General features: G+C 40.7%; 1 protein-coding gene across 1 annotated transcript in view; it reads left to right on the top strand.

Moving 5' to 3' along the window:
• SASH1 (SAM and SH3 domain containing 1) overlaps positions 1 to 24144 on the top strand; it is a 205066-nt gene that overhangs the window by 43734 nt on the left and 137188 nt on the right. Inside the window, exon 2 of the mRNA XM_038761304.1 lies at positions 9744 to 9872. Coding sequence (XP_038617232.1) covers positions 9744 to 9872 — 129 coding nt within the window. The remainder of the gene's footprint in view (positions 1 to 9743; positions 9873 to 24144) is intronic.

Genomic DNA, 24144 nt, shown 5'->3' with positions numbered 1-24144 from the left:
AGCCTCCTCTCAGATCTCCCATCCTCCTGATTCTCCCCACTTCAGTCTATATTTCACTCTGCTGCCTGGATTATCTTTGTACAGAAACACTCTGGGCATGTTACTCCCCTCCTCAAAAATCTCCAGTGGCTGCCTGTGAACCTACAAATCAAGCAAAAACTCCTCACTCTCGGCTTCAAGGCTGTCCATCACCTCACCTCCTCCTACCTCACCTCCCTTCTCTCCTTCTACAGCCCAGCCTGCACCCTCCGCTCCTCTGCCGCTAATCTCCTCACTGTACCTCATTCTCACCTGTCCCACCATTGACCCCCGGCCCACGTCCTTCCCTGGCCTGGAATGCCCTCCTTCCACACATCCACCAAACTAGCTCTCTTCTTCCCTTCAAAGCTCTACTGAGAGCTCACCTCCTCCAAGAGGCCTTCCCAGACTGAGCCCCCTTTTTCCTCTCCTCCTCCCCTACCTCCTTCCCCTCCCCACAGCACTTGTATATATTTGTACAGATTTATTACTCTATTTACTTGTACATATTTACTATTCTATTTATTTTTTTAATGATGTGTCTATAGCTATAATTCTATTTGTTCTGATGATTTTGACACCTATCTACATGTTTTGTTGTCTGTCTCCCCCTTCTAGACTGTGAGCCCGTTGTTGGGTAGGGACTGTCTCTATATGTTGCCTACTTGTATTTCCCAAGCACTTAGTACAGTGCTCTGCACACAGCAAGTGCTCACTAAATACGACTGAATGAATGAATGAATAAAATATTATTATGCAACTTAAGACCTCTGCCCTCCCCTTACTGTGGCTGCCTCACTGTCTGAACACGGCCACCTGGGTTCTAATCCCAGCCTGCCACTTGACTACTGTGGGACCTTGGGCAAATCACTTAACTTTTCTGTGCCTCGGTTACCTCATCTGTAAAACGGGGATTAAGATTGTGAGTCTGTCTCATGTAGGACATGGACTGTGTCCAACCTGATTAGCTAGTATTTACCCCAATACTTAGAACAGTGAGTGACATATTGTAAGCACTTAAATACCATTCAAAAATGCTTACTGTGCCCTAAGGACAGTGCTAAGCATAGGGGGAGCTTCAGTCCAATCAGATCAGACACAGTCCCTGTCCCACATGAGGCTCACAGTCTAAGGAGGGGGACACAGTCTAAGGGGGAGGTAGAATTATGAGTTATTGTGTGGTAATATCCTACAAATAATGCTATTGTTTTCTGAGGATCTAAGGAAAAGGATCACCAGGTCAGCTAAAAACCTCTTTTACTCATCAATTTTGCATCCCTGCTAACACACAGCGGGAGCCAAAGCACCAAGGTTTGAATTGCCTGAATAATAATAACTGTGGTATTTGTTATGCATTTACTATGTGTCAGATACTGTACTAAACGCTGGGGTGGATACAAGCAAATCGGGTTGGACACAGTCCCTGCCCCACATGGGGCTCACAGTCTCAATCCCCATTTTACAGATGAGGGAACTGAGGCAAAACGAAGTGAAGTGATTTATCCAAGCTCACACAGCAGACAAGTGGTGGAGTCGGGATTATACCCCATGACCTTTTGACTCTCAGGTCCTTGCTCAATCCATTATGCCATGCTGCTACTCAGTGTGGGGGGGTCTTCACTAGAATTATACCCAAGAGCCAGATGGTTGTGTGAAACATTCAAGAAGCCATATGTTTATGTACATGTATTTGCATAAGCATAAGCAGATTGTGTCTTGATTTATCTCCAGTCAACCCCTAGGGCTGTCATTTCTCTTTGTCCTTCTTCATTTTCCTCCTCCTCCTCCAATCCCTGCACAGGGCCTGGTATACTGAAGTTCCAAGGTCTTGATGCTGATCAGGCCTGTCAAATGGAGACCCACTTAATAACAACAACAACAACAATAATAATAATAATAATAATAATAATAATCATGGTATTTAAGTGTTTACTATATTCAATCGTATTTATTGAGCACTTACTGTGTGCAGAGCACTGTTCTAAGTGCTTGGGAAGTACAAGTTGGCAACATATAGAGACAGTCCCTACCCAACAACGGGCTCCCAGTCTAGAAGGGGGAGACAGACAACGAAACAAAACATGTAGACAGGTGTAAAAATTCTTAGAACAAATAGAATTAAAGCTATTTGCACATCATTATCAAAATAAATAGAATAGTAAATATGTACAAGTAAAATAAATAGAGTAATATTCATTCGTTCAATCGTATTTATTGAGCGCTTACTGTGTGCAGAGCACTGTACTAAGCACTTGGGAAGTACAAGTTGGCAACATATGTCAGACACTGTACTAAATGCTGGGGTGGATACAAGCAAATCGGGTTGGAGTGTGGCTCAGTGGAAAGAAGCACGGGCTTGGGAGTCAGAGGTCATGAGTTCTAATCCCAGCTCTGCCACTTGTCCGCTGTGTGACTTTGGGCAAGTCACTTAACTTCTCTGGGCCTCAGTTACCTCATCGGTAAAATGGGGAAATAAACTAGTTCCAAGCTCTTGATCCTGATCAGGCCTGTCAAATGGAGACCCACTTAATAACAACAACAATAATAAGAAGAAGAAGAATAATCATGGTATTTAAGTGTTTACTATATATCAGACACTGTACTAAATGCTGGGGTGGATACAAGCAAATCGGGTTGGAGTGTGGCTCAGTGGAAAGAAGCACGGGCTTGGGAGTCAGAGGTCATGAGTTCTAATCCCAGCTCTGCCACTTGTCCGCTGTGTGACTTTGGGCAAGTCACTTAACTTCTCTGGGCCTCAGTTACCTCATCGGTAAAATGGGGATTAAGACGTGAGCCCCATGTGGGACAACCTGATTACCCCCAGTGCTTAGAACAGTTCCTGGCACATAATAAGTGCTTAACAAATGCCATCATTATTATTATATGGGCTCACGGTCTCAATCCCCATTTTACAGATAAGGTAACTGAGGCCCAGAGAAGTGAAGCGATTTGCCCAAGGTCACAGAGCAGACAAGTGGCAGTGCTGGGATTAGAACCCATGACCTTCTGACTTCCAGGCACATTCTCTATCCAGTACACCATACTGCTTCAGTTAGTGTGCAGAAGGTTCTGGGTTTAAGTCCCAGTGATGTGCATCATTGGCTCCCCTTTTCCATCAGGGGATGGAAGAGTTTCTGTTTGAGGATAGACTGAAAAGATCAGGGCTCCTCAGTTGGGGAAGAAGAACGAGGAGGGTCTTTTTCTCCCTCACAAAAGCACCTAAACAATGTGGCCTAGTGGAAAGAGCAAATGTCTGTGGAGACCCGGGGTCTAGGCCAACTCTTCCCCTGGCCTGCTGTTTGACTGTGGCAAATCATTTCTTGATGCCTCAGTTTCTCCATCCATAAAATGAGGAAAAAATGCCTGTTCTCCCTCCCAGATTGTGAGCGTCCTGTGGGATAGAGGTAATGTCTGATTTAATAATCTTGTATCTATTCCACCACTTAGCACAGTGCTTAGCACATAGTAAGCACCACAATATTATCTCTCCTTCCCCTCTGTTAGATGAGGGGGTGAAACCTCTCTCCCACCTCGTAGATTGTGAACCTTTATGGCAGACAGGGATTGTGCCTGATCTGGTTATACGGTATCTATCCCGGTGATTAGCACATAGTTAAGTACTTAATAAATACCATTATCAATCCAGGGTGGGTGCAGAATTGAACCCCATGTGGGACTGTGAGCCTGGGACTTGGATTTTGTCCAACCTGATTATCTTATATCTATCCCAGTGCCTAGCACATAATAAGAGCTTAGTGTAGTCTCCTAAGTGCTTAGAATAGTGCAGTGCACATTATAAGCACTCAATAAATACCATTGATTGATTGATTAACAGAATTATTGTTCACCCAAGTTTCACAAGACCTGACAATGGTTAGAGTTTGTAAATCCTTTAGCACTTGTGGAAGCTAGAGAAGCTAACCATCACCTGTCTGCCGGGGACACAAACTGTCATCAATCATATTTACTGAGCATGTACTGTGTGCAGAGTAATGTACTAAGTGTTTGGAGAAGTACAATATAACAGAGTTGGTAAGACACGTTCTCTGCCCACAATGAGTTTACAGTCTAGAGGGGAAGACAGACTTTAATATAAACTACAGTTGTAAACATAAATGCTGTGGGGCTGAGGGAGGGGTGAATAAAGGGTGCAATTACGAGTGCAAAAGTGATGCAAAAGGGAGTGGGAGAAGAGAAAATGAAGGCTTAGTCAGGAAAGGCCTCTTGGAGGAGATGTGACTATTTTTAGGCTTTGAAGGTGGGGAGAGTGATTGTTGGATAAGAAGAGAGAGGTCATTCCAGGCCAGAGGCAATATATACATTTACTATTCTATTTATTTTATTTTGTTAATATGTTTAGTTTTGTTGTCTGTCTCCCCCTTCTAGACTGTGAGCCCGCTGTTGGTAGGGACCGTCTCTATATGTTGCCAGCTTGTACTTTCCAAGTGCTTAGTACGGTGCTCTGCACACAGCAAGCGCTTAATAAATACGATTGACTGAATGAATGAATGATGTGGGCAAGAAGTCATCTGTGTCCAGGTGTTTATGACAGTATGAGTAGCAGTGGAGTCCATCAGTGGTAGCTATTCGCCATCAGGTGCCATAAATTGAGAATCTTCTCACCCATCTCCCCACCACATACTTTTCACTTCTTCTGGTGAGTGTAGAATGCTGAAGTGCTAGAAAGAGTTGGTAAAAGCTCCAAGCACTGGATTTTTGCTTTCAACAAGCTATCCTGAAAAATGAAGGTGAAAACAGGTAAAGATAACCCTACTGTGTTGTTTTGTAATGTTTAGCATTTGCAGATTCCTATTAAAGCTTCCTATATAAGATCTCTCTATATATGGAGGATATTGGGCCCAGCCCCCTCCACTCTATATGGCACTATAATGTAACTCATATAGGGCCCTCTGTAACAATTGACGTGACTCAAAATATTTTTAACTTATTTTATAAATGATTTAAAAATGATTTCCCTACTGTTCCAGGACTCGAACTAGGGATGATATCTTTCCTGAACACTAGGAAGGGAAGCAGCATGGCTTAGTCAGAAGAGCACGGGCTTAGAAGTCAGAGGTCCAGCTCTGCCACTTGTCAGCTGTGTGATTTTGGGCAAGTCACTTCACTTCCCCGGGCCTCAGTTGCCTCATCTGGAAAATGGGGATTAAGACTGTAAGCCCCACTTGGGGCAACCTGATAACCTTGTATCTACCCCAGCCCTCAGGACAGTACTTGGCTCATAGTAAGTGCTTAACAAATACCGTCATCATTATTAAATGAAACTAAGAAGTGAAATTGATCAACCACATTACAAGTTTCCAACTCTGGAATGCTTGTAGTAGATTTTCCAATAACTTCTTCTTCTTCTATTTAATCACCATACCAGTACGGAGTACTAGTTTTGAGTCACATATATATTTACAACTGTCGTTATCTTTATAAGTTCTTTCCATACAGTGCCCAAAAGACAATGCTTCTATAATCAGAATGCATAGTGCCTGGTTGTAATGAAACAAAGATTATAATCTGCTGTCTGTGAAGTGCTTGGTTCTTGGTAGACAAAAAGGTGACATGTAAACAAAGATGCTGTTAATAAGGAATTCTAGGAGGGATTTTTCTCTGACTTCTAATTTTAGGGCTCTGTATGCTCTAAGGTCTGGCTGACCGTGAGGTGCGTGACAGCTCTGTTTTGATAGATTTAAAAGAGTTACCACTCTAGGCGGATCCTAATATTTTCATTGAATATCTTATTGAATGACTTAACAAAAGCAGGTTAGGTAGCATGTTGAGTCATCGTGAAAAATGCAAGGAATCACACCCAGTGATCCAAATGACCTTTGCGTAGTCCCTTCTCAGTCCCAGTGTTTTGGAGCCACAGTTGGCCCTTTTTCAAGAGTGGCCAACTAGACTTCTCTCTTTGGGATAGGTCTTTCCTGTCATTTAAATGATCAAGAATATAGTGATAATTTTATGTGCATTTAGCTCACATCTGGAAAGCAGTTTGAAAAAGCATAGAGCAGATGTTCTGCCCTTTCCAGGATTATTATTTGCTGGGTAACTAATAGGAGTGGATATTGCAGAGTGTGAAATGTTTGCTGTCTTTGGCCCGAGTTGAGTTGCACAGCTGGGTCTCCTCATTTGCAACTAAGACATTTTCAGTCCCACCAATTAAGGGGGGAGTTGTGGTTTCTGGGGGTGAGACAGAGGAAGAGAATTAAAACTTCACCAAGTGGAAACAAATTGTTTCCTAGATAATCTCTCCCCAGTAACTTGGAAACAATAGAGAAGCAATATGGTGTAGTGGGTAGAACACAGCCCTGGGAGTCAGAAGGTCATAAATTCTAATTCTGGCTCTGCCACTTGCCTTCAGTGTGACCTTGGGCAAGTCACTTCAATTCTCGGTGCCTCAGTTCCCTCATCTCTAAAATGGGGATTAAGACTGTGACCTCCACATGGGACAAGCTGATTGCCTTGCATCTACCCCAGCGCTTAGAACAGTGCTTGGCACATTGTAAGTGCTTAACAAATACCATTATTATTATTATTATTGTTATTAAAATGGAGATTGAGGCTGTGAGCCCCATGTGGGTCAGGGACTGTGTCCAACCTGATTTGCTTGTATCCACCCCAGCACTTAGTACATTGCCTGTCACATAGTAAGTGCTTAACAAAGACCATTATTATTATTATTATTATTATTAATAGAACTGAAGTGCCTTGGGTACTTGGGTTTCCTTGTTTCCTTGAAAAGGGCCCTTTAATCAGAGTGGGGGAAATGACCCAACAGCTCTTTGTGTTAATGCTGGGGGAAGGCTTGGGGGAAGTGCGAAAGTTCCTTGCAGTTCCATTGCAAAGAAGCTTCAGGTGTTCTCTGTAAATGGACCTGCAACAACCTTAAGTGGAACATGCAGCTCAGAGGGAGGCCTTCGCTCTGGAGTACATTTATGAAGCAAGAAAACTATTTAGACATGACAGAATGGAAATTTAGGAGAAACTTTCTGTGATTTTTCTATTTAGGGTTCAGATTGCTCTGTGGGCTGGGTGGCCACTCAGTGCATTAAACTACAAGGGCAACTCTGAGCAAGTTTCTGCCTCTGCGTATGTAGCTCTAAGTCCCACTAGTAAATTCATTCAGGGGTGGCATGACGTTGATTAGGATCTCTGGTTTCAGGCAGGGGTATTAAGCTGGCCTTGAGTAGGGGGTGGAGTTGCAGGGAGTTTTCTTATTGTACTCCGATAATAAGTCATGCACAGCGGTAGCCAAGAGAGGAAAAAACAATACACAAAATTCCTTGCCTAAAATCTGCATACATCAGTTTCAACTAACTAGACATTTCCATACCTGGTCTCAGCTGTTGAAGAGGGTAGTCAGACTGTGATGTTTAGTGTGCTACAAAGATCCTGGATAATCACTAACTTTTTCTTGTACATTCATGTTTGGAAAAAGCAGTATGAATTTACTGGATTGAATACTACAGAACCTTGTAGGAAATAGATGGTAGTTAAAGTTAGCATGTGGAAAAATGAGCGTGTAAGTAGATCTTTTAATAGTTAATTAATCTTTTAATACTGTTTTGCATCTAATTAAATGATGTGGCTTTGAGATCTTTGTGAAGTTACATTTTAATTTATCAGAGGAAGTTATGCAGTATTGTGCTTCAGATATGTTGGCAGTGCCTCAGTTTAAGTGGGATAATTTTAAAGTCTTTGGCTTGTTAGATTTCAGTTTCTGTTGACTTTCAATCTTGTCTCCTAAAGTCATATGTGAAAAGATGGTTCATTATTTTGTTTAATAAAGAACTCTGATTTCTTTAACAAATTAAAACCAGATAACTTTAAAACCACACTTGCAAATAGGGATTTCCTGGGATTTTGTATGTGATTTCCTTTTGAATGTACTCATTGGATTCTGGATCAGAGATGTGTGAATGAAAATAACCAGGTCTTTTTTTTTTTAAAGTAAGAAACAGAGGTAAAGGAACTAAAAAGGGACCACCTAAAGTATATCTGTCTGCTATTATAATACTTGGGATCTTTTGCAAAATATTAAATTCTAGACCCTTCCACATTCTGCTACCACCAGAGGGTTGGAGATAAGTGTAGTCTCACACACATACCCAATGACACACACTAGCCTGGGAAACTCTTCAGAGAGAGGCACCTTAGAGCTAGTTGAATCATATCCAGCATCTCTTGGATCCAGGTTGGATAGATGAATATGTGAAAAGCAAAAATCAGTTATCTTAGTGTTTTAGCCTAACTTGCTGGGGCACTGATATAATGCTGGATAACATTTTAGCTACCCCTTTCAGCAATCACAGTCTTTTCATGCAGTCTTAACTCCACACCACACAAAAGTCTTTTGTCTATGTGATTTTAATCCTTCCAACAGTAGGAAACCTGTCATTACTCTAAAGTCCGTCTGTCTCATACCTGTACAAATGGAAAAGCTATAGATAGAAACCATTTTTTAAGACCATTGAAACTGGACACACTGAGAGAGTAGTTTGGATAAGCAAGACAATGGGTTTTCCTTTTTTTTTTCTTAAAAAAAAAAGCACAGGACGTGACTTCTCTCCAAAACATGGTATTGGATTATATCATCTGTGCATTGTGTGAATTCAGATAGTTCAGGGACAGGCCTTTCGTTTTATATTTAAACTTTGTACTGCAAGTTGATTTACTGAAAGAAGCAAGTGAAAGACTAGCAGCCCTGGCTTTCAAAACCCTTCCCTGGACTAATACCTGATTTATAAGAAAATCAACAGCCCTAAAAGAATCAGGTTAAAAGGAAAACCCTTTAAACAAGGAATGTTGGCTAGGTCTATCTAAATGGTCTTTAGGTACTAATCTCATAAGGCACTAAAAAAACTAGCCCAAAAGACTGCCCTTATCTGCTGGAAGTATAATTTGCCTGGACTGATTTCTATGAAGGGTTCTATTCAATTATCATCGAATTGTAGGCAAATTGATTGCATGGCATGAGGAAGCAGCCTAGCTGCAAACTAAAACTTTAAAACTAAACTATTAGATTATAAACTCCTTGAGGGAAGGGAATGTGAACCTTTTGCTCTCACTGTACTCCTCTAAGTGCATCGAATAGTACCTAGCATTCAGTAGATGCTCAACAATTACCACTGAAAATCCTCCTAACGTGTTTCACAAATCTACCTTTTGCTTCTGTTATTCTTGGGAGATTGGTCCATTTCATTAAAATTAAATGTGTTTTACAATTGTAATTTGTGAAGTTTCTTTAGGGGGAGATCATGCAGTTCTGTCCTTTTGTATGTGCTCTAAGGACAGTGCTTTGCACAAAGGAAGTACAGGGCCTGACATATAGTAAGCACTTCATAGATGTCATAATAATAAAAGAAAGTGCTCAATAAATTCTGCTGACAGTACTTTGGTCTTTGAGTGACTCTATTTTCTCAATAGTCTCCTTAGAACTAGCAATGTGTAATTATATCTCTTCCCCATGTACACAGATTATCAATTGCAGTCTTAATTTCTTTTGGGGACAATATTACTCTTAAAGTGAGTTAACTTTTACTAGTGAAAGAGTTCAATATATGTCTTCACCCTTTCCTTTATAGTAATAGTAATAATAATAATATTAATTATGGTATTTATTAAGTGCTTTATGTTATAAATGAAGTAAAATACATTTCAGAATTTTGGAAAGTTAATTTGAACTGTGGCTTTTCTTATGTTTCTCTTTCCTCCAGGATGGTTCCCTGGGAAACATCGATGACCTGGCCCAGCAGTATGCAGATTACTACAACACATGTTTCACTGACGTATGTGAAAGGATGGAAGAGCTGCGCAAAAGAAGGGTTTCCCAAGACCTTGATGTGGTAAGTAAGGTGGCAGCAGTATCTGTTTAGGATTTATTCTCAGTTGCCCATTTGTGGATGTTCTTTCCAAGACAAAATTATCCACATATGAACTGAACTGAAGGCCCCCAAGTCGAGAAAGCAGCGTGACCTAGTGGATAGAGCACGAGCTTGGGAGTCAGAAGGACCTGGGTTCTGATGCCGGCTCTAAAGCTTGTCTGCTGTGAAACTTTAGGCAAGTCATTTAACTTCTCTGTGCCTTTGTTACCTCATCCGTAAAATGGGGATTAAGGTGGGACATGGACTGTATATAACCTGATTAGCTTGTTTCTACCCCAGTGCTTAGTACAGTCCCTGGCACATAGTAAATTCTTTACAAATACTATATATATATATATATATATATATATATATATATGTATTTTAAGGGGCTAATCCAGTCACAGCCTGTTCAGTCCATCATTCATTAAAGGGTGGCAAACTCATATCGCTTGGAAGGAGGAGGCAGTCCAGCTGTAAACTTAAACTTTAGAACTAAGCCATGAGGTTGTAAGCTCCTTGAGGGCAGGGAATGTATTCCACAAGTGCATAGACTAGTATCTAGCATTCAGTAGGTGCTCGTAATTACCATCGAAAATCATTTTAATATCTTTCAAAAGTCTACATTTTGCCCATGTTATTCTTCCCTTCTACTCTTGAACAGTATGCTATACGTTCCTTGCTGCCCTAAATCACAGTGGGAGCTACATTTTGGAGATAATATTTTATGTCTCTAATTTGAGGAACACTTGGGAATAATTTGTAACTATTATTTCTTTTAGATACACAATATATATGAATTACATTTCTGAATTCTACTTCTGAATACCCAATATATTAAAATATATAGTGATTCTAAGATTCTTAAAATGTCTGTATTTTTTTTTCCTCATTTTCTCTTTCCAACTCCGTTTTTGCTCCCCTTTTCCCCATCCACTAGATTGTAAGCTCCTTATGTGCAGGAATCATGTCTAGCAACTCTGCTGAACTCTCCCAAGTGATTAGTAATAATAATAATAATGATGGCATTCGTTAAGAGCTTACCATGTGCGAAGTACTGTTCTAAGCGCTGGGGGGATATAAGGTGATCAGGTTGTCCTATGTGGGGCTCACAGTCTTAATCCCCATTTTACAGATGAGGTAACTGAGAAGTTAAGTGACTTGCCCAAAGTCACACAGCTGACAAGTGGCGGAGCTGGAATTAGAACCCATGACCTCTGACTCCCAAGCTCATGCTTTTTCCATGGAGCCACACTACTTCTCTAACAGTACACCATGCAGAGTAAATGCTCAATAAATATAATTTGACTGGTCTTCACTCTCCCTCTATTTACTTTGTTCCTGCTCTTCTCTCTTCCCATTCTTTCCAGTTTCCATATTTTGCCCCATCGTCTTCTCACTCCTTTCCCCATTCCTTCTCTTTCTCTCATCTCCTTTACTCCAACATTTCCTGCCTCACTGTGGCAGCCAGTTCATGCCAGGCTTGGAGCCTTTTCTAGGCTACTCAGATGTTCTGCAGGATACAGTAGTAGTATTAGTAATAGTAGTAGTACTAGTTAGAGTAATACTAATAGTAGTGGTGGTATTAGTAGTACTAGTAGTAGTCATACTAGTAGTACTAGTAGTAATAATTATGATAATTGTGGTATTTATTAAATGTTATTATGTGCCAAGCATTGTACTAAGCACTGGGGTAGAAACAAGATAATCAGTTTCTGTCCCACATAAGGCTCACAGTTTAGGAGGGAGAACAGGTATACTAATCCCCATTTTAAGATGAGGCAACTGAGGCACAGAGAAGTTGAGTGACTTACCCAAGGTCACACAGGAGGGAAGTTTTAGAGTTGGGGTTAGAGCTCAGGTTCTCTGATGGCTCTTTCTACTAGACCACATTGGTTCTGCCATTGGCTCAGTGGAAAGAGCCCGGGCTTTGGAGTCAGAGTTCATGGGTTCGAATCCTGGCTCCGCCAATTGTCAGCTGGGTGACTTTGGGCCAGTCACTTCACTTCTCTGGGCCTCAGTTCCCTCATCTGTAAAATGGGGATGAAGACTGTGAGCCCCACGTGGGACCACCTGATCACCTTGTAACCTCCCCAGCACTTAGAACAGTGCTTGGCACATAGTAAGCACTTAACAAATGCCATCATTATTATTATTATTATTATTATAAAGGATCTACTGTGTCTTCAAAGCACTGTATTAATGGAAAATAATACACTGATGAAAAGTAGACTTGGTCTTTGGTCCCCAAGGGAAGAGGGTCCAGAGTCAGTCATAAGGAAAGATAAAACAATACGAACACAGGAACAACCCTAAAAGACAAAGACAGATATAAATACAAGAGTCAAAGAAATGGTAGGGTACTGCGGTTAGAAGAACAGAGTTTTAGGCTTCTTGCTCAGAGTTCAACAGCCACAGCCAGAGTAACCCACCACCACTGCAGCCTTCCCAGAAGCAGCATGGTGTAGTAGATCGGCCTGGGAGTGAGAAGGTCGTGGGTTCTAATCTGGGCTCCGCCACTTGTCGGCTCTGTGACCTTGGACAAGTCACTTCACTTCTTGGTGCCTCGGTTACCTCATCTGTGAAACGGGATTGAGACTGGGAGCCCCATGTGGGACAGGGACTGTGTCCAACCCGATTTGCTTGTCTCCACCCCAGTGCTCAGTACATTGCCTGGCACATAGTAAGTGCTTAACAGATACCATAGTTTATTATTATTATTATTCCACATTTGGGGGTGGTGGCGTGATGCTGCTGGTGTTTCCACCTGTTTGGAGCAAGACAAGGGGTTCCAGGAAGGGGTCCCCAGATGGTGCTGTGTTACAGGTGGCATGGGTTTCCAACAAGGCCGCTCAGCTATCCAGTGGGTTGTAGCTGTTGCTGTTTCTGCTCCTTGTGTCTTTCCCAGTTTGCCCTGTGGCCTCAGTTATCCCTGACCTGCCCCACGACCCCAGCAGGCATTCAACTGTGCAGTCTCACTAAACCAACCTGTCCTTCCCCTTGACTCCACCCCCAGGCCATTTAGTTCCTTCTCCTCCTTGGGTATTATTTATGCAGACAGGAAACTGAAATAGACATTTATTGGGCTAGGTGGTTTTCTTTTTTGTTGATTGTACCTACAATCTTAAATATTTTTAATAGTGGTAAGAACTATTAATCATACGAAAAATTCCAATTTCATGGTGTGATTTCTGTGTATTTCTATCTGAGTAGAATGCAAAATGAAGAATCTCCAGATCTGGAATAAGATCATATCATATATTTGCTTTCCTTCCTTTTTATTGGCAGCTTTTATAGACTGTGAGCCCGTTATTAGGTAGGGACTGTCTCTATATGATGCCACCTTGTAATTCCCAAGCACTTAGTACAGTGCTGTGCACATAGTAAGTGCTCAATAAATTCGATTGAATGACTGAATGAATAGCTGTCTCTGTGTATAGTTACCATTAGCAGATTTAGCCCTGAAACATCTTTGTTGAGAACTGTGAATCAGTTCTAATTCTAATCCTGATTCTGCCACTTGTCTGCTGTGTGACCTTGGGCAAGTCACTTCTCTGTGTCTCAGTTACCTCATGTGTAAAATGGGGATTAAGACTATGAGCCCCACGTAGGACATAGGCTGTTTCCAACCTTATATCTACCTTATATTCATTCAATCATGAACACTTACTTTGTGCAGAGCTCTGTACTAAACGATTGGAAAGTACAATTCGGCAACAGAGACAAATCTACCCCAGCACTTAGTACAGTGTCCGGTACAATCAATCAATCAATCAATCAATCGTATTTATTGAGCGCTTACTATGTGCAGAGCACTGTACTAAGCGCTTGGGAAGTACAAATTGGCAACACATAGAGACAGTCCCTACCCAACAGTGGGCTCACAGTCTAAAAGTGTGCGGTACATAGTAAACGCTTAACAAATACCATAAAAAGAACATAAAAATGCTTGTCTTTGGAGGTAGACATCGTGGAGGAAAAGCTACTACTTAAGGGGCTTCTTTTTGACTGACTGCTACTTAAGTTTAACATGGAAGCAGTTGGGACTGTTTTGTGCTATAATAACTAGCCTCATGTGGCAAAGAACTTCTGCCCTCAGTTACAATTAGTTACTCTTGTTGGACTGTTTTAATAAAAAAAGTTTTTGTTTTTGGTGAGATAGGTATATAATTTAAATGTCACTTTTTTTAAAAAAAAAAAGAAAAGCACTTAACTTCAGTTTTTAACTTGAAAACTTGCAGGGCTATGCACCAGGGTCCTGATGACATTCCACAGGGCAAAAAAACCTTTTCCTGTGAATTGGTTTCATGCAGTATACTGAGACACTATTCTTAAAATTACATAATTGCCAGGCCAGATAAGAGGTTGGGGGGAAGGGGGGTAATGAAATCATCTCTGCAGCATTTGGGAATTTTAGAAGACAGCTTCTGTATGGGGAAACAAAGCATGCCTTATGGCTGGAAGGAACTCAGTCCCATTCCAGACAGATGGGACTAATTTGGTGGGCTCTGTTTCAGAGCTGTAAAAGACAGTCTGGGGAAAAGAACCACATGAGCTTAATTAGTTCACATCAAAGGTGTAGGAACTTGGTGGTGGGTTAAATTGATGGGAGATAATTTGAGCCAGACTTGTAATTCCGCTGCTTATCTTCCAAAGTGCAGTTAAGGAAGCAAGTACCTAAAATTGGTATCTTGAACCTCACTTGCTCTCCCACTCTCACTTTCATTTTCTTAGCTGAGAGTAAAGTTGTGATCTTAATGTTTTATCTATCTGTCATCCTGAAGAATAAAGGATTCTAGAAACTTATCAAAATGTGTTTTTTATACTTGCAGCTTTGGTGCACATTCAATTTTTCCTGGGAATTTATTGGAGAGTATTACTATACCCATAACGCTGGGCAAAAATGGAAACAACGATATTTTTTGATAAACATTATAATTAATTTTTTAATTTTGGAATATTTTAGTATTTTTGGAGCCTCATTATAGACCCTTTTTCTTCAATGATTAAAATTTGATCAGATACCTACTGCTAAAACTAATCAATATCCACTTTTTGGGAATGAGAATCAGAAGTATATTCACATGCATGAGACCTAAAAGTTTCTGTGCATGCCCATTGTTTATTGCATGTATCTGTACTGTTCTGTAATAATACTAATAATAACGATGATGGTATTTGTTAAACGCCTACTATGTGCCAAGCACTATTCGAAGCACTGGGATAGATACAAGGCAATCAGGTTGTCCCACGTGGGGCTCGCAGTCTTAATCCCCATTTTACAAATGAGGTAACTGAGGCACAGAGAAGTTAAGTGACTTGCCCAAAGTCACACAGCTGACAAGTGGCAGAGTCGGGATTAGAACCTATGACCTCTGACTCCCAAGCCCGTATTCTTTCCACTAAGCCACACTGCTTCCCAGTGTGGCTTCTGTACTGTCCAGACCTTACTACCACAGGAATCTTTAAATCATCCATGGGAATAAATGATCATAATTAAATATGAATTAATATATTCAAATTTCTTAATACTGGTCTTTACAAAACAGGTGAAATTTGAAAAGAATCAGAATCAAAGTTTTTTGTAAAGCCTGAATTTTTAAAACATTGATATAAGTCCAAAACAAAGGATGCTTGCACCTATTCAAATGGAATTATATCTGTGAAGTAAATCAGTACCATTAGTTTGATAGTTTCAGAAAATGAAAATCTGAAGTGATAAGTGAATTATCTAACATTACTTAAAGCAGTGACCGTAACATAACTTAAAGCAGGGATGGGAATCCAGATGACCGTTCCTGTTGGTGAGAGGAGAGGGGATGTCTTATGTTCTACAAGACTGCTACAATGGTCTCATTTAGTGCCATGGAAGGCACTAAATAGTGAATAGAGCTCTTATAGGGTGAAAGAGTTGATTTTCTTCCAGAAAATACGTCTTCCCTCTTCCCTTTTTTTTAATGTTAGTTGTTAAGCTCTTATTATGTGCCATGCACTATACTAAGCACTGAGGTAGGTACAAGATAATTGGATTGGACACAGCCCCTGTCCGACAACAGGCTCACAGCCTTAATCCCCATTTTACAGATGAGGTAACAGAAGCACAGAAATTAAATGATCTGCCCAAGGTCACTCAGCAGACAAATGGTGAGCGGGGATTAGAACCCAGGTCCTCTGACTCAGGCCCAGGCTTTTTCCAATAGGTCATGCTGCTTTCCTCTCACCAGAATGCTTAGGTCCAGTGTTAAATCTATCCTGTGTTCTGCCTTAACAATAGTATTTTTGAAGCATCATGCCAAGTACTGGGGTAGTAATAATGAGAATAAGTATGGCATTTGTCCAGCGCTTCCTATTTGCCAAGCATTATACCAAGCACTGGGATAGTTACAAGATAATCAAGTTGGACACAGTTCCTGTCCTACATTGAGGTCACACTCTAATAGAGAGATTGAACAGGTATTTAATCCTCATTTTACAGATGAGGAAACTGAGGCACCGTTTAAATTAGGTGATTTGCTCAAGGTCACCTAGCAAACTTGCATCCCAGTTTGGCTGCTTTGCTTTTAATGCAAAGAAAAGTAAGAAAAACTAGCATTAAATGCAGGGTTAGCTGCTGACATACTGCTAGTAGTTTTGGTAACACCAGTTTGAGTAAGAAGTGGTTGGGTCCAATTTAATAAAGAGACCAGGAAAAGAAGGAAAAGAGGCATGTTTGGTAGTTGTAGTGTTATAACATTTTTTAAGAGGATTTATCCTGTTTGATAGGGCATTTTTCACAATATAACCTAATTTCTTATACTCACTCTCAATTTTTAAAAATTATGTATAGGCCTGAAATTAATTTTTTAAAATGTTAAAATTATTTTTAATATAAATTTAATTCAAGGTCTTAACATTTTTCACCACCAAAATGAAATTTCTACTTCATAATCTATCCTACTTCTTCCATTGTCAACTTAAATCAAGTGAATATATTTGGCACATGAATCGACACGATCTAAACTGCTCTTAAAAAACTCAACATGTATTTGGTCATTTTAAGATTTTATTTTTAAATGTCATTTTATGTAACCTGGAGCTTTCTCGGTCATGGGTTTATCTCTCCGGTGGCCATTCTAAGTACTGTATTGAACCCTTGCAGGAAATGGAAAAGAAGTTTCATTACCAAGAAACACTTTCTATGTAGATGTTGAATGTGAGTCTTTACAATAAAACCCCCAATTTCTGAAATTTAAATTCTATTTTAGCACTTTTTAAAACCTGATAACTATCCCCACAGGAATTTTTCTTCCATCTTCTTATTTCTAGTCAAGAGGAGAAGCCATGAAGTTTCTTCAGGTTCTTGAGAAATGTAATGACTTCAAGGACGGGTGCCCCATAAGCATAGTTGGAGTCCCATAGTTTCAACTTGAACAAAGTGTCTCAGAGGCCAGTTTAATTTGCTGCTGTGAGTCGTGCTGATAGTAGTTGTAGTAATAGTATTTAGAATATATTCTAAATAAATTTAAAATAATATTTAAAATCTGCTCCTCCCTGTCCACTTTAGCTGCTACCATATTGGTCCAAGCGCTTGTCATATCATGTCTCTATTACTGCATCAGCCTCCTCACTGAAACTCCTCTGCCTCCCACCTCTCCCTTCCAGTCCATACTTCACTCTGCTACCCAGATCATTTTTCTAAAAAAATCCTTCTGTCCTTGCCTCCCTACTTCTCATAAACCTCCATTGTTTGCCCATCCATCTCTGCACAGTGCCTTACCACTGGTTTTAAGGTACCTGTCTGGTCTACCTTTCCTAAGTAGCCTCACTCCTCTCTGACTCACTTCACTTCACTCCTTTACACCCACTGCCCCTTGATCTCCTCTGTCTTGTTGTCGACTCCTTGCCCATGCCCTCCTTCCTGCCTGGAACTCTCCCTCTTCATATCTGACAGACCAACAATTTCACCATCTTCAGAGCCCTATGAAAATTAGATCTCTTTCCTGTCCTGTCTTCCCACCCTATTAATAGTAATAATAATAATAATGATGATGATGACATTTATTAAATGCTTACTATGTGCAAAGCACTGTTCTAAGCCCTGGGGAGGTTACAAGGTGATCAGGGTGTCCCACAGGGGGCTCACAGTCTTAATTCCCATTTTCCAGATGAGGTAACTGAGGCACAGAGAAGTTAAGTGACTTGCCCAATGTCACACAGCTGACAAATGGTGGAGCAGGGATTTGAACCCGTGACCTCTGACTCCAAAGCCCGTGCTCTTTCCACTGAGCCACCTGCTTCTCTATTCTCTCTCCCTTCTGTGTCACCTTCTGCACTCTTGTCCATTCCCCTTAAATCTTTTGATACTCAACCCCCAACCCCCACAGCACATATGGATATATCTTGACTCTGTTTCTTCTCATGTTTGTAATGTATTTTATTAACTGTAATTCTGTCTCCCCCACCACACTCCACACCTGAAAGATTCTAAGCTCTTTGAGGGCAGGGATCACAATCGCTTAGTACAGTACTCTGCACACAGAAAGTGCTCAATAAATACAATTGAATGAATGAATGAGAACCAACTCTGTTGTATTGTAATTTTCCAAGTCGTAATACATTGTCCTGCACACAGTAAGTACTCAATAATTACCATTGAACCATTGACTGATTGATTGATTGATTAAGTGCCCACTGAGTGCAATGCTTTGTATAATTGTTTGGAAAAATGCAAGAGAAGGACAAGGCACTTTCCCGCCCATAGAGCTTGAACGGGAAGGCAGACATAAAATACTTAAGCAAATGGAGTCAGAATAGATAATTGAGTGTACAATCAAACTCATATACAAAGTGCAGAGAAAGGGTGTTACTTGTCCGTGGTTTGAACTTCATGAGAGTATTTTTCTTGAAGTCCAAACTCCAACCCTTGCTACTCGGCATTGAGCATTGAGGTCTCATTTTCTTGAAAAGAAAATATGAAATATTTTTTTACATTTTTCTCTGTAATTAAATTGTTGATATTGTGTGTTACTGCCTCAAAGGGGGATAAAACATAAAAATGCTTTCAGAATCAGAGTAGTAGGTGTGCAGATGGGTGAACAAATGAAGCCGATTAGGTGGGGTGTTATTACTCAGAATTACCACTGTGGGAGAATATTTACTTCATCCCCAAATGGGTCTTAAGTGACATCGTATTTGGCTTTAGACTTCTTCCATTGTAGGGTGTGAGGCATCCGTGTTTATGAACAGCAGGGGAATTACCCATATCCCCACACATTTGGCTGATTCTTGTGCACCATGCGTTTTTTTGGCTGGGAAAAGTTGCAATCAAAAATGATGATGGCTTTCCAAGCCCATAATGGATCTGTTTCTCGTAATATTAAGCTTCACATCTGTCAAAGTGGCATTGTAGCTAGAATAAGGACTTTGTAAAGGTGGTCCCCCTGTTACCAACTGTCTCCGCTGCCTTTGCATTTTGGAGATGGATCTATTTAGGTGTGGAGATGGATCTGCTGGCAAGAAAAAGTTTGTGCTGCAGTTGGTTCAACACTGTGACGACGATAGCAGGCTCAGGGACCACAAGCTGGGCTCTGCCATCTCATCCATCACTAACAAAAGCACTGGTCATGTTCTAATTATGAATCATCATTATGGGTGGTAATGTACAAGTTAATGAGACCTGCTTGAGATTTAGACACCCTGTTGCTCTGCCAGAACTGGAGAGTTAGGAAGAAATGTTTTGCCATATAAATGGTGCCAGAGCGGATTGGAAACTCATTACAGAAAGTGTATGTTCCACGTGGAGAGACTATTTTTTCCCGCTATACTTCCTTTTGGTATCAGTCATTTAATCTTTTCAGGTAGCTTTTAATATTTTCAGGTTGTGGAAAGTAGTGTGGCCTAGTGGAAAGAGCATGGGCCTGAGAGCCAGAGGACCTGGCTTCTAATCCTGGCTCCACCATTTGCCTGCTGTGTGATCTTGGAAAGGTCACTTAACTACTCTGTCCCTTAGTTTCCTCTTCAGTAAAACCCAGATAAGATACCTGTTCTCCGTCTCCCTCCCAGACTGTAAGATCATTATTGTAGTATCTTATCCCAAATGCTTAGTGCAGTGCTCTCCACTTTTTAAGCACTCAGTAAATACCATTATTTGGATGATTAGAGTGTGAGCCCCATGTGGGACAGGGGTTCTATCCAATCTGATTATCTTTTATAAAAATAATAATGATGGCATTTATTAAGCACGTACTATGTGCAACGCATGGTTCTAAGCACTGGGGAGGTTACAAGGTGATCAGGTTGTCCCACAGGGGGCTCACAGTCTTAATCCCCATTTTACAGATGAGATAACTGAGGCCCAGAGAAGTTAAGTGACTTGCCCAAAGTCACACAGCTGACAATCGGCCGAGCTGGGATTTGAACCCACGACCTCTGACTCCAAAGCCCATGCTCTTTCCACTGAGCCACACTGCTTCTCTTTTATCTGCCCCAGTGATAAGTACAATGCTTAGCACATAAAAAGCAATGTATATACATTCACTATATATGTATATATATTTACGTATATGAAGAAATTTTTAGTATTTTTTCTCAGTGTTTTTTAAGGTTTAGATTATTAACTATATTGAAAAAGGCTGTAGTAATGTATTCTTGCCCTTCAGAGGGCTCCTAAAACAAGAAGCAGTTGGAAGCCATTGGTATAGGATACTGTTTAAGCCCAACCTTGGTTTGTTTGTGATAGTAGAGAGGCACGTGCACGTGTCCCTGCCTAGTTGTCTTTATCTGCTCTGCTTTTCTAATCTGCCGTAGACACTCCATGGTGTGGAAGGCAGGGTTCTTGCCTTTGACAGTCTTCCAAATGATTAAGCAGAAGAGATAGTGAAATTAGGGATGCCACCAGAGTCAGTCTAGAATCACCCCAATTGAGAAAGAATGGAGGGGTGGGTTTAAGAATGTAAACTGAGCTCACAAATGGATTTCATTTTGGTCTTGGAATTTCACCAGAATTTAGCTTTGATCTTTAGGAAATAAGAAAATATGGCTGAACATTGTTTTTCAGTATTTAAATAATAATAATAGTAACAGTTATGGTCTTTGTTAACCACTTACTATATATCAAGCACTGTACTAAGTGCTGGGGTAGATACAAAATAATCATGTCATACACTGTCCCTGTCCCATGTGGGGCTCAAAGTCTAAGGGGAGGGAGAATAGGTACGTAATCCTCATTTTACAGATGAGGAAACTGAGGCACAGAGAAGTCAGTGATGACTCAGCCATTGATTACTTTTGTGGCTTTTTCACTATAATGGCTAGTTGGCATTTGGGGTTTAAATGGATTTGTAGAAAATAGTAATAATCATGGTATTTGTTATGTGCTTACTCTGTGTCTTTTGTAAGCGTTGGGGTAGATACAAGATAATCAGGCTGGACACAATCTCTGCACCATATGGGGATCGTAGTCTTAATCCCCATATTACAGATGTCAGCTGAAGCACAGAGAATTTAAGTGATTTGCCCAAGGTCACACAGCAGACATGGGTAGAGCGAGGTTTAGAACCCACATCATCTAACTCCCAGGCCTATGCTCTTTCCACTTTTTAATATAAGCAGAGCAGACACAGTCCTTTTCCCAGGTGAGTCTCATAGTCTAAGGGAGAGGAGGTATTTAATTCCCATTATGCAGATGAAGAAACTGAGTCACAGAGATGCTAACTGACTTGCCCAAGGTCACACGGCCATCAAATGGAGGAGTGGAGATTAGAATTAAGGTCTCCTGACCCATGCTCTTTCTGTTATATTGTTCTCTCCCAAGTACTTAGCACAGTGCTCTGCACACAGTAAGCACTCAATAAATATGATTGATTGATTTGACAAATACTGAGTTACCTGTGTTTCAAGCATGACTTTAATTAAAATAAAGTGGATTCTAACATTTGTGCCTCCCCAGAATGATACCACATATCTTTGTGTTTTTTTGACTTACAAGAAATTCAGAATTTTGATCAAATTGACATGATCTGGATCAGTTAACAGTATAAGTAGGTGGCCTGCAGAAGTGTTTGTGGAAGGAAAAAGGAAGGAGAGGAATGATGACATTTGTTAAGCACTTACTATGTGTGAAGCTCTGTTCTAAGAACTGGGGGGGATAAAAATGCCATCATCACCATTATCATCATCAAGGTTTTCTCTAACACATCTGTAATAAATACCTTATAAAACAAGGTAATTATGGATTTCCTATCTCTGTCTTTCACCATATATTTTTACATATACATATATGTATGTTCACCTATTTACATACATATATATATGTAAGGTAAGCAGCATGGCGTAGTGGATTCTAGACTGTAAGCCTGTTGTTGGGTGGGGACCGTCTCTATATGTTGCCAACTTGTACTTCCCAAGCGCTTAGTACAGTGCTGTGCACACAGTAAGTGCTCAATAAATGCGATTGAATGAATGAATGAATGGGCCTGGGAGTTGGAAGGTCATGGGTTCTAATCCCGGTTCCACCTCTTGTCTGCTGTGTGGGCTTGGGCAAGTCAGCGTAATTTAGTGGAAAGAGCACGGGCTTAGGAGTCAGAGGTTGTGGGTTCTAATCCTGCCTCTGCCACTTGTCATCTGTGTGACTTTGGGCAAGTCACTTAACTTCTCTGTGCCTCAGTTTCCTCATCTGTAAAATGGGGATTAAGACTGTGAGCTCCACATGGGACAACCTGATTACCTTGCATCTACCCCACTGCTTAGAACATTGCTTGGTACATACTAAGTGCTTTACAAAAGCCATTATTAAGCACTTAGTGCAGTGTTCTGCACACAGTAAGCACTCAATAAGTATGATTGAATGAATTTAACTTCTATGTGCCTCAGTTACCTCATCTGTAAAATGGAGATTAAGACTGTGAGCCCCATGCAGGACAGGGACTGTGTCCAACCCGATTTGTTTGTATCCACACCAGTGCTTAGTACAGTGCTTGGAACATAGTAAGGGCTTAACAAGTACCATCATCATTATTATTACATACACATACATTTACACATGTAAAATCTTTTGGGCTCAGTAACAATATCCCAGAGAGGTATCCCGTAAACGCTGACATTTCATTTTGGGACAGGGACCAGAAAAGCGGCAGGGACTTTAAAGAGATGAGAAGTTGGAGGGGAGAGGCAGGCTTCGAAGAGATAATAGAGTGGAAAGAGCCCGGGCTTTGGAGTCAGAAGTCATGGGTTCAAATCCCAGCTCTGCCAATTGTCAGCTGTGTGACTTTGGGCAAGTCACTTAACTTCTCTGTGCCTCGGTTACCTCATCTGTAAAATGGGGATTAAGACTGTGAGCCCCACTGTGGGACAACCTGATCACCTTGTAACCTCTCCAGCGCTTAGAACAGTGCTTTGCACATAGTAAGTGCTTAATAAATGCCATTGTTATTATACAAGGTGATCAGGTTGACGTGGGGCTCACAGTCTTAATCCCCATATAACAGATGAGGTAACTGAGGCCCAGAGAAGTTAAGTGACTTGCCCAAAGTCACACAGCTACGTGGCAGAGCTGGAATTAGAACACATGACCTCTGGCTCCCAAGCCTGTGCTCTTTCCACTGAGCCACTCTGCTTCATGTTTGATAATATCCTATAATCTTGTTCGTTCTCTGGCATTTAGAACGGTTTGTGGCATGTAGCACATGTTTAATAAATACCCTAGTTTAGCTCACTGCCTGAGAGGTTGTAGCCCTTCCAGATGAGCAGCAATAGGCAGTTTTCCTATCTTTGTTGTCGATTACTGCTCCCTCACCGGGAATGACTACATAAACCCTAAACCTCCACAGTCCTTCCCTCCCCCAAATTCAAAAGTTACCAAACTTGGGCAAGGGCACGAGTTAGGAAGTGTTGAGGCCGAATGGATGGGAGATGCTAAGGCACCTAAAGACAGCAGGATTTCAGGTGATAAACTTGGCTTTTGCTTTCCAGGCCAATATCTCTAAAAATTAGATCACTTTGAATTGAGCGTAGTACCGTCATTTTTGTTTAGTTTCTACTCTTAATTTTTGTGGATGCAGTGATGCACTATCAAAGGAAATAATGTAACAAACATGTGTTATATTTTAACTGACTTCTCTGACCTTTTGTATATGTTTGGTATCTATAGCAACAGCTGTGATCAGAATAAATATAAAATATCTTTTTGAAATAATGCCTGACCCTTTTTTCTTTTTCTTTTTATTTCACTCTGTCCCAGAATCTGAATTTTCAAAAATTGTTGTCCTAATATTTCAAT

The sequence above is a fragment of the Tachyglossus aculeatus genome, chromosome 2, assembly GCF_015852505.1.
Source record: "Tachyglossus aculeatus isolate mTacAcu1 chromosome 2, mTacAcu1.pri, whole genome shotgun sequence".
Classification (NCBI taxonomy): Eukaryota; Metazoa; Chordata; class Mammalia; order Monotremata; family Tachyglossidae; genus Tachyglossus; species Tachyglossus aculeatus.
This window is presented reverse-complemented; position numbering and strand designations above follow the sequence as displayed.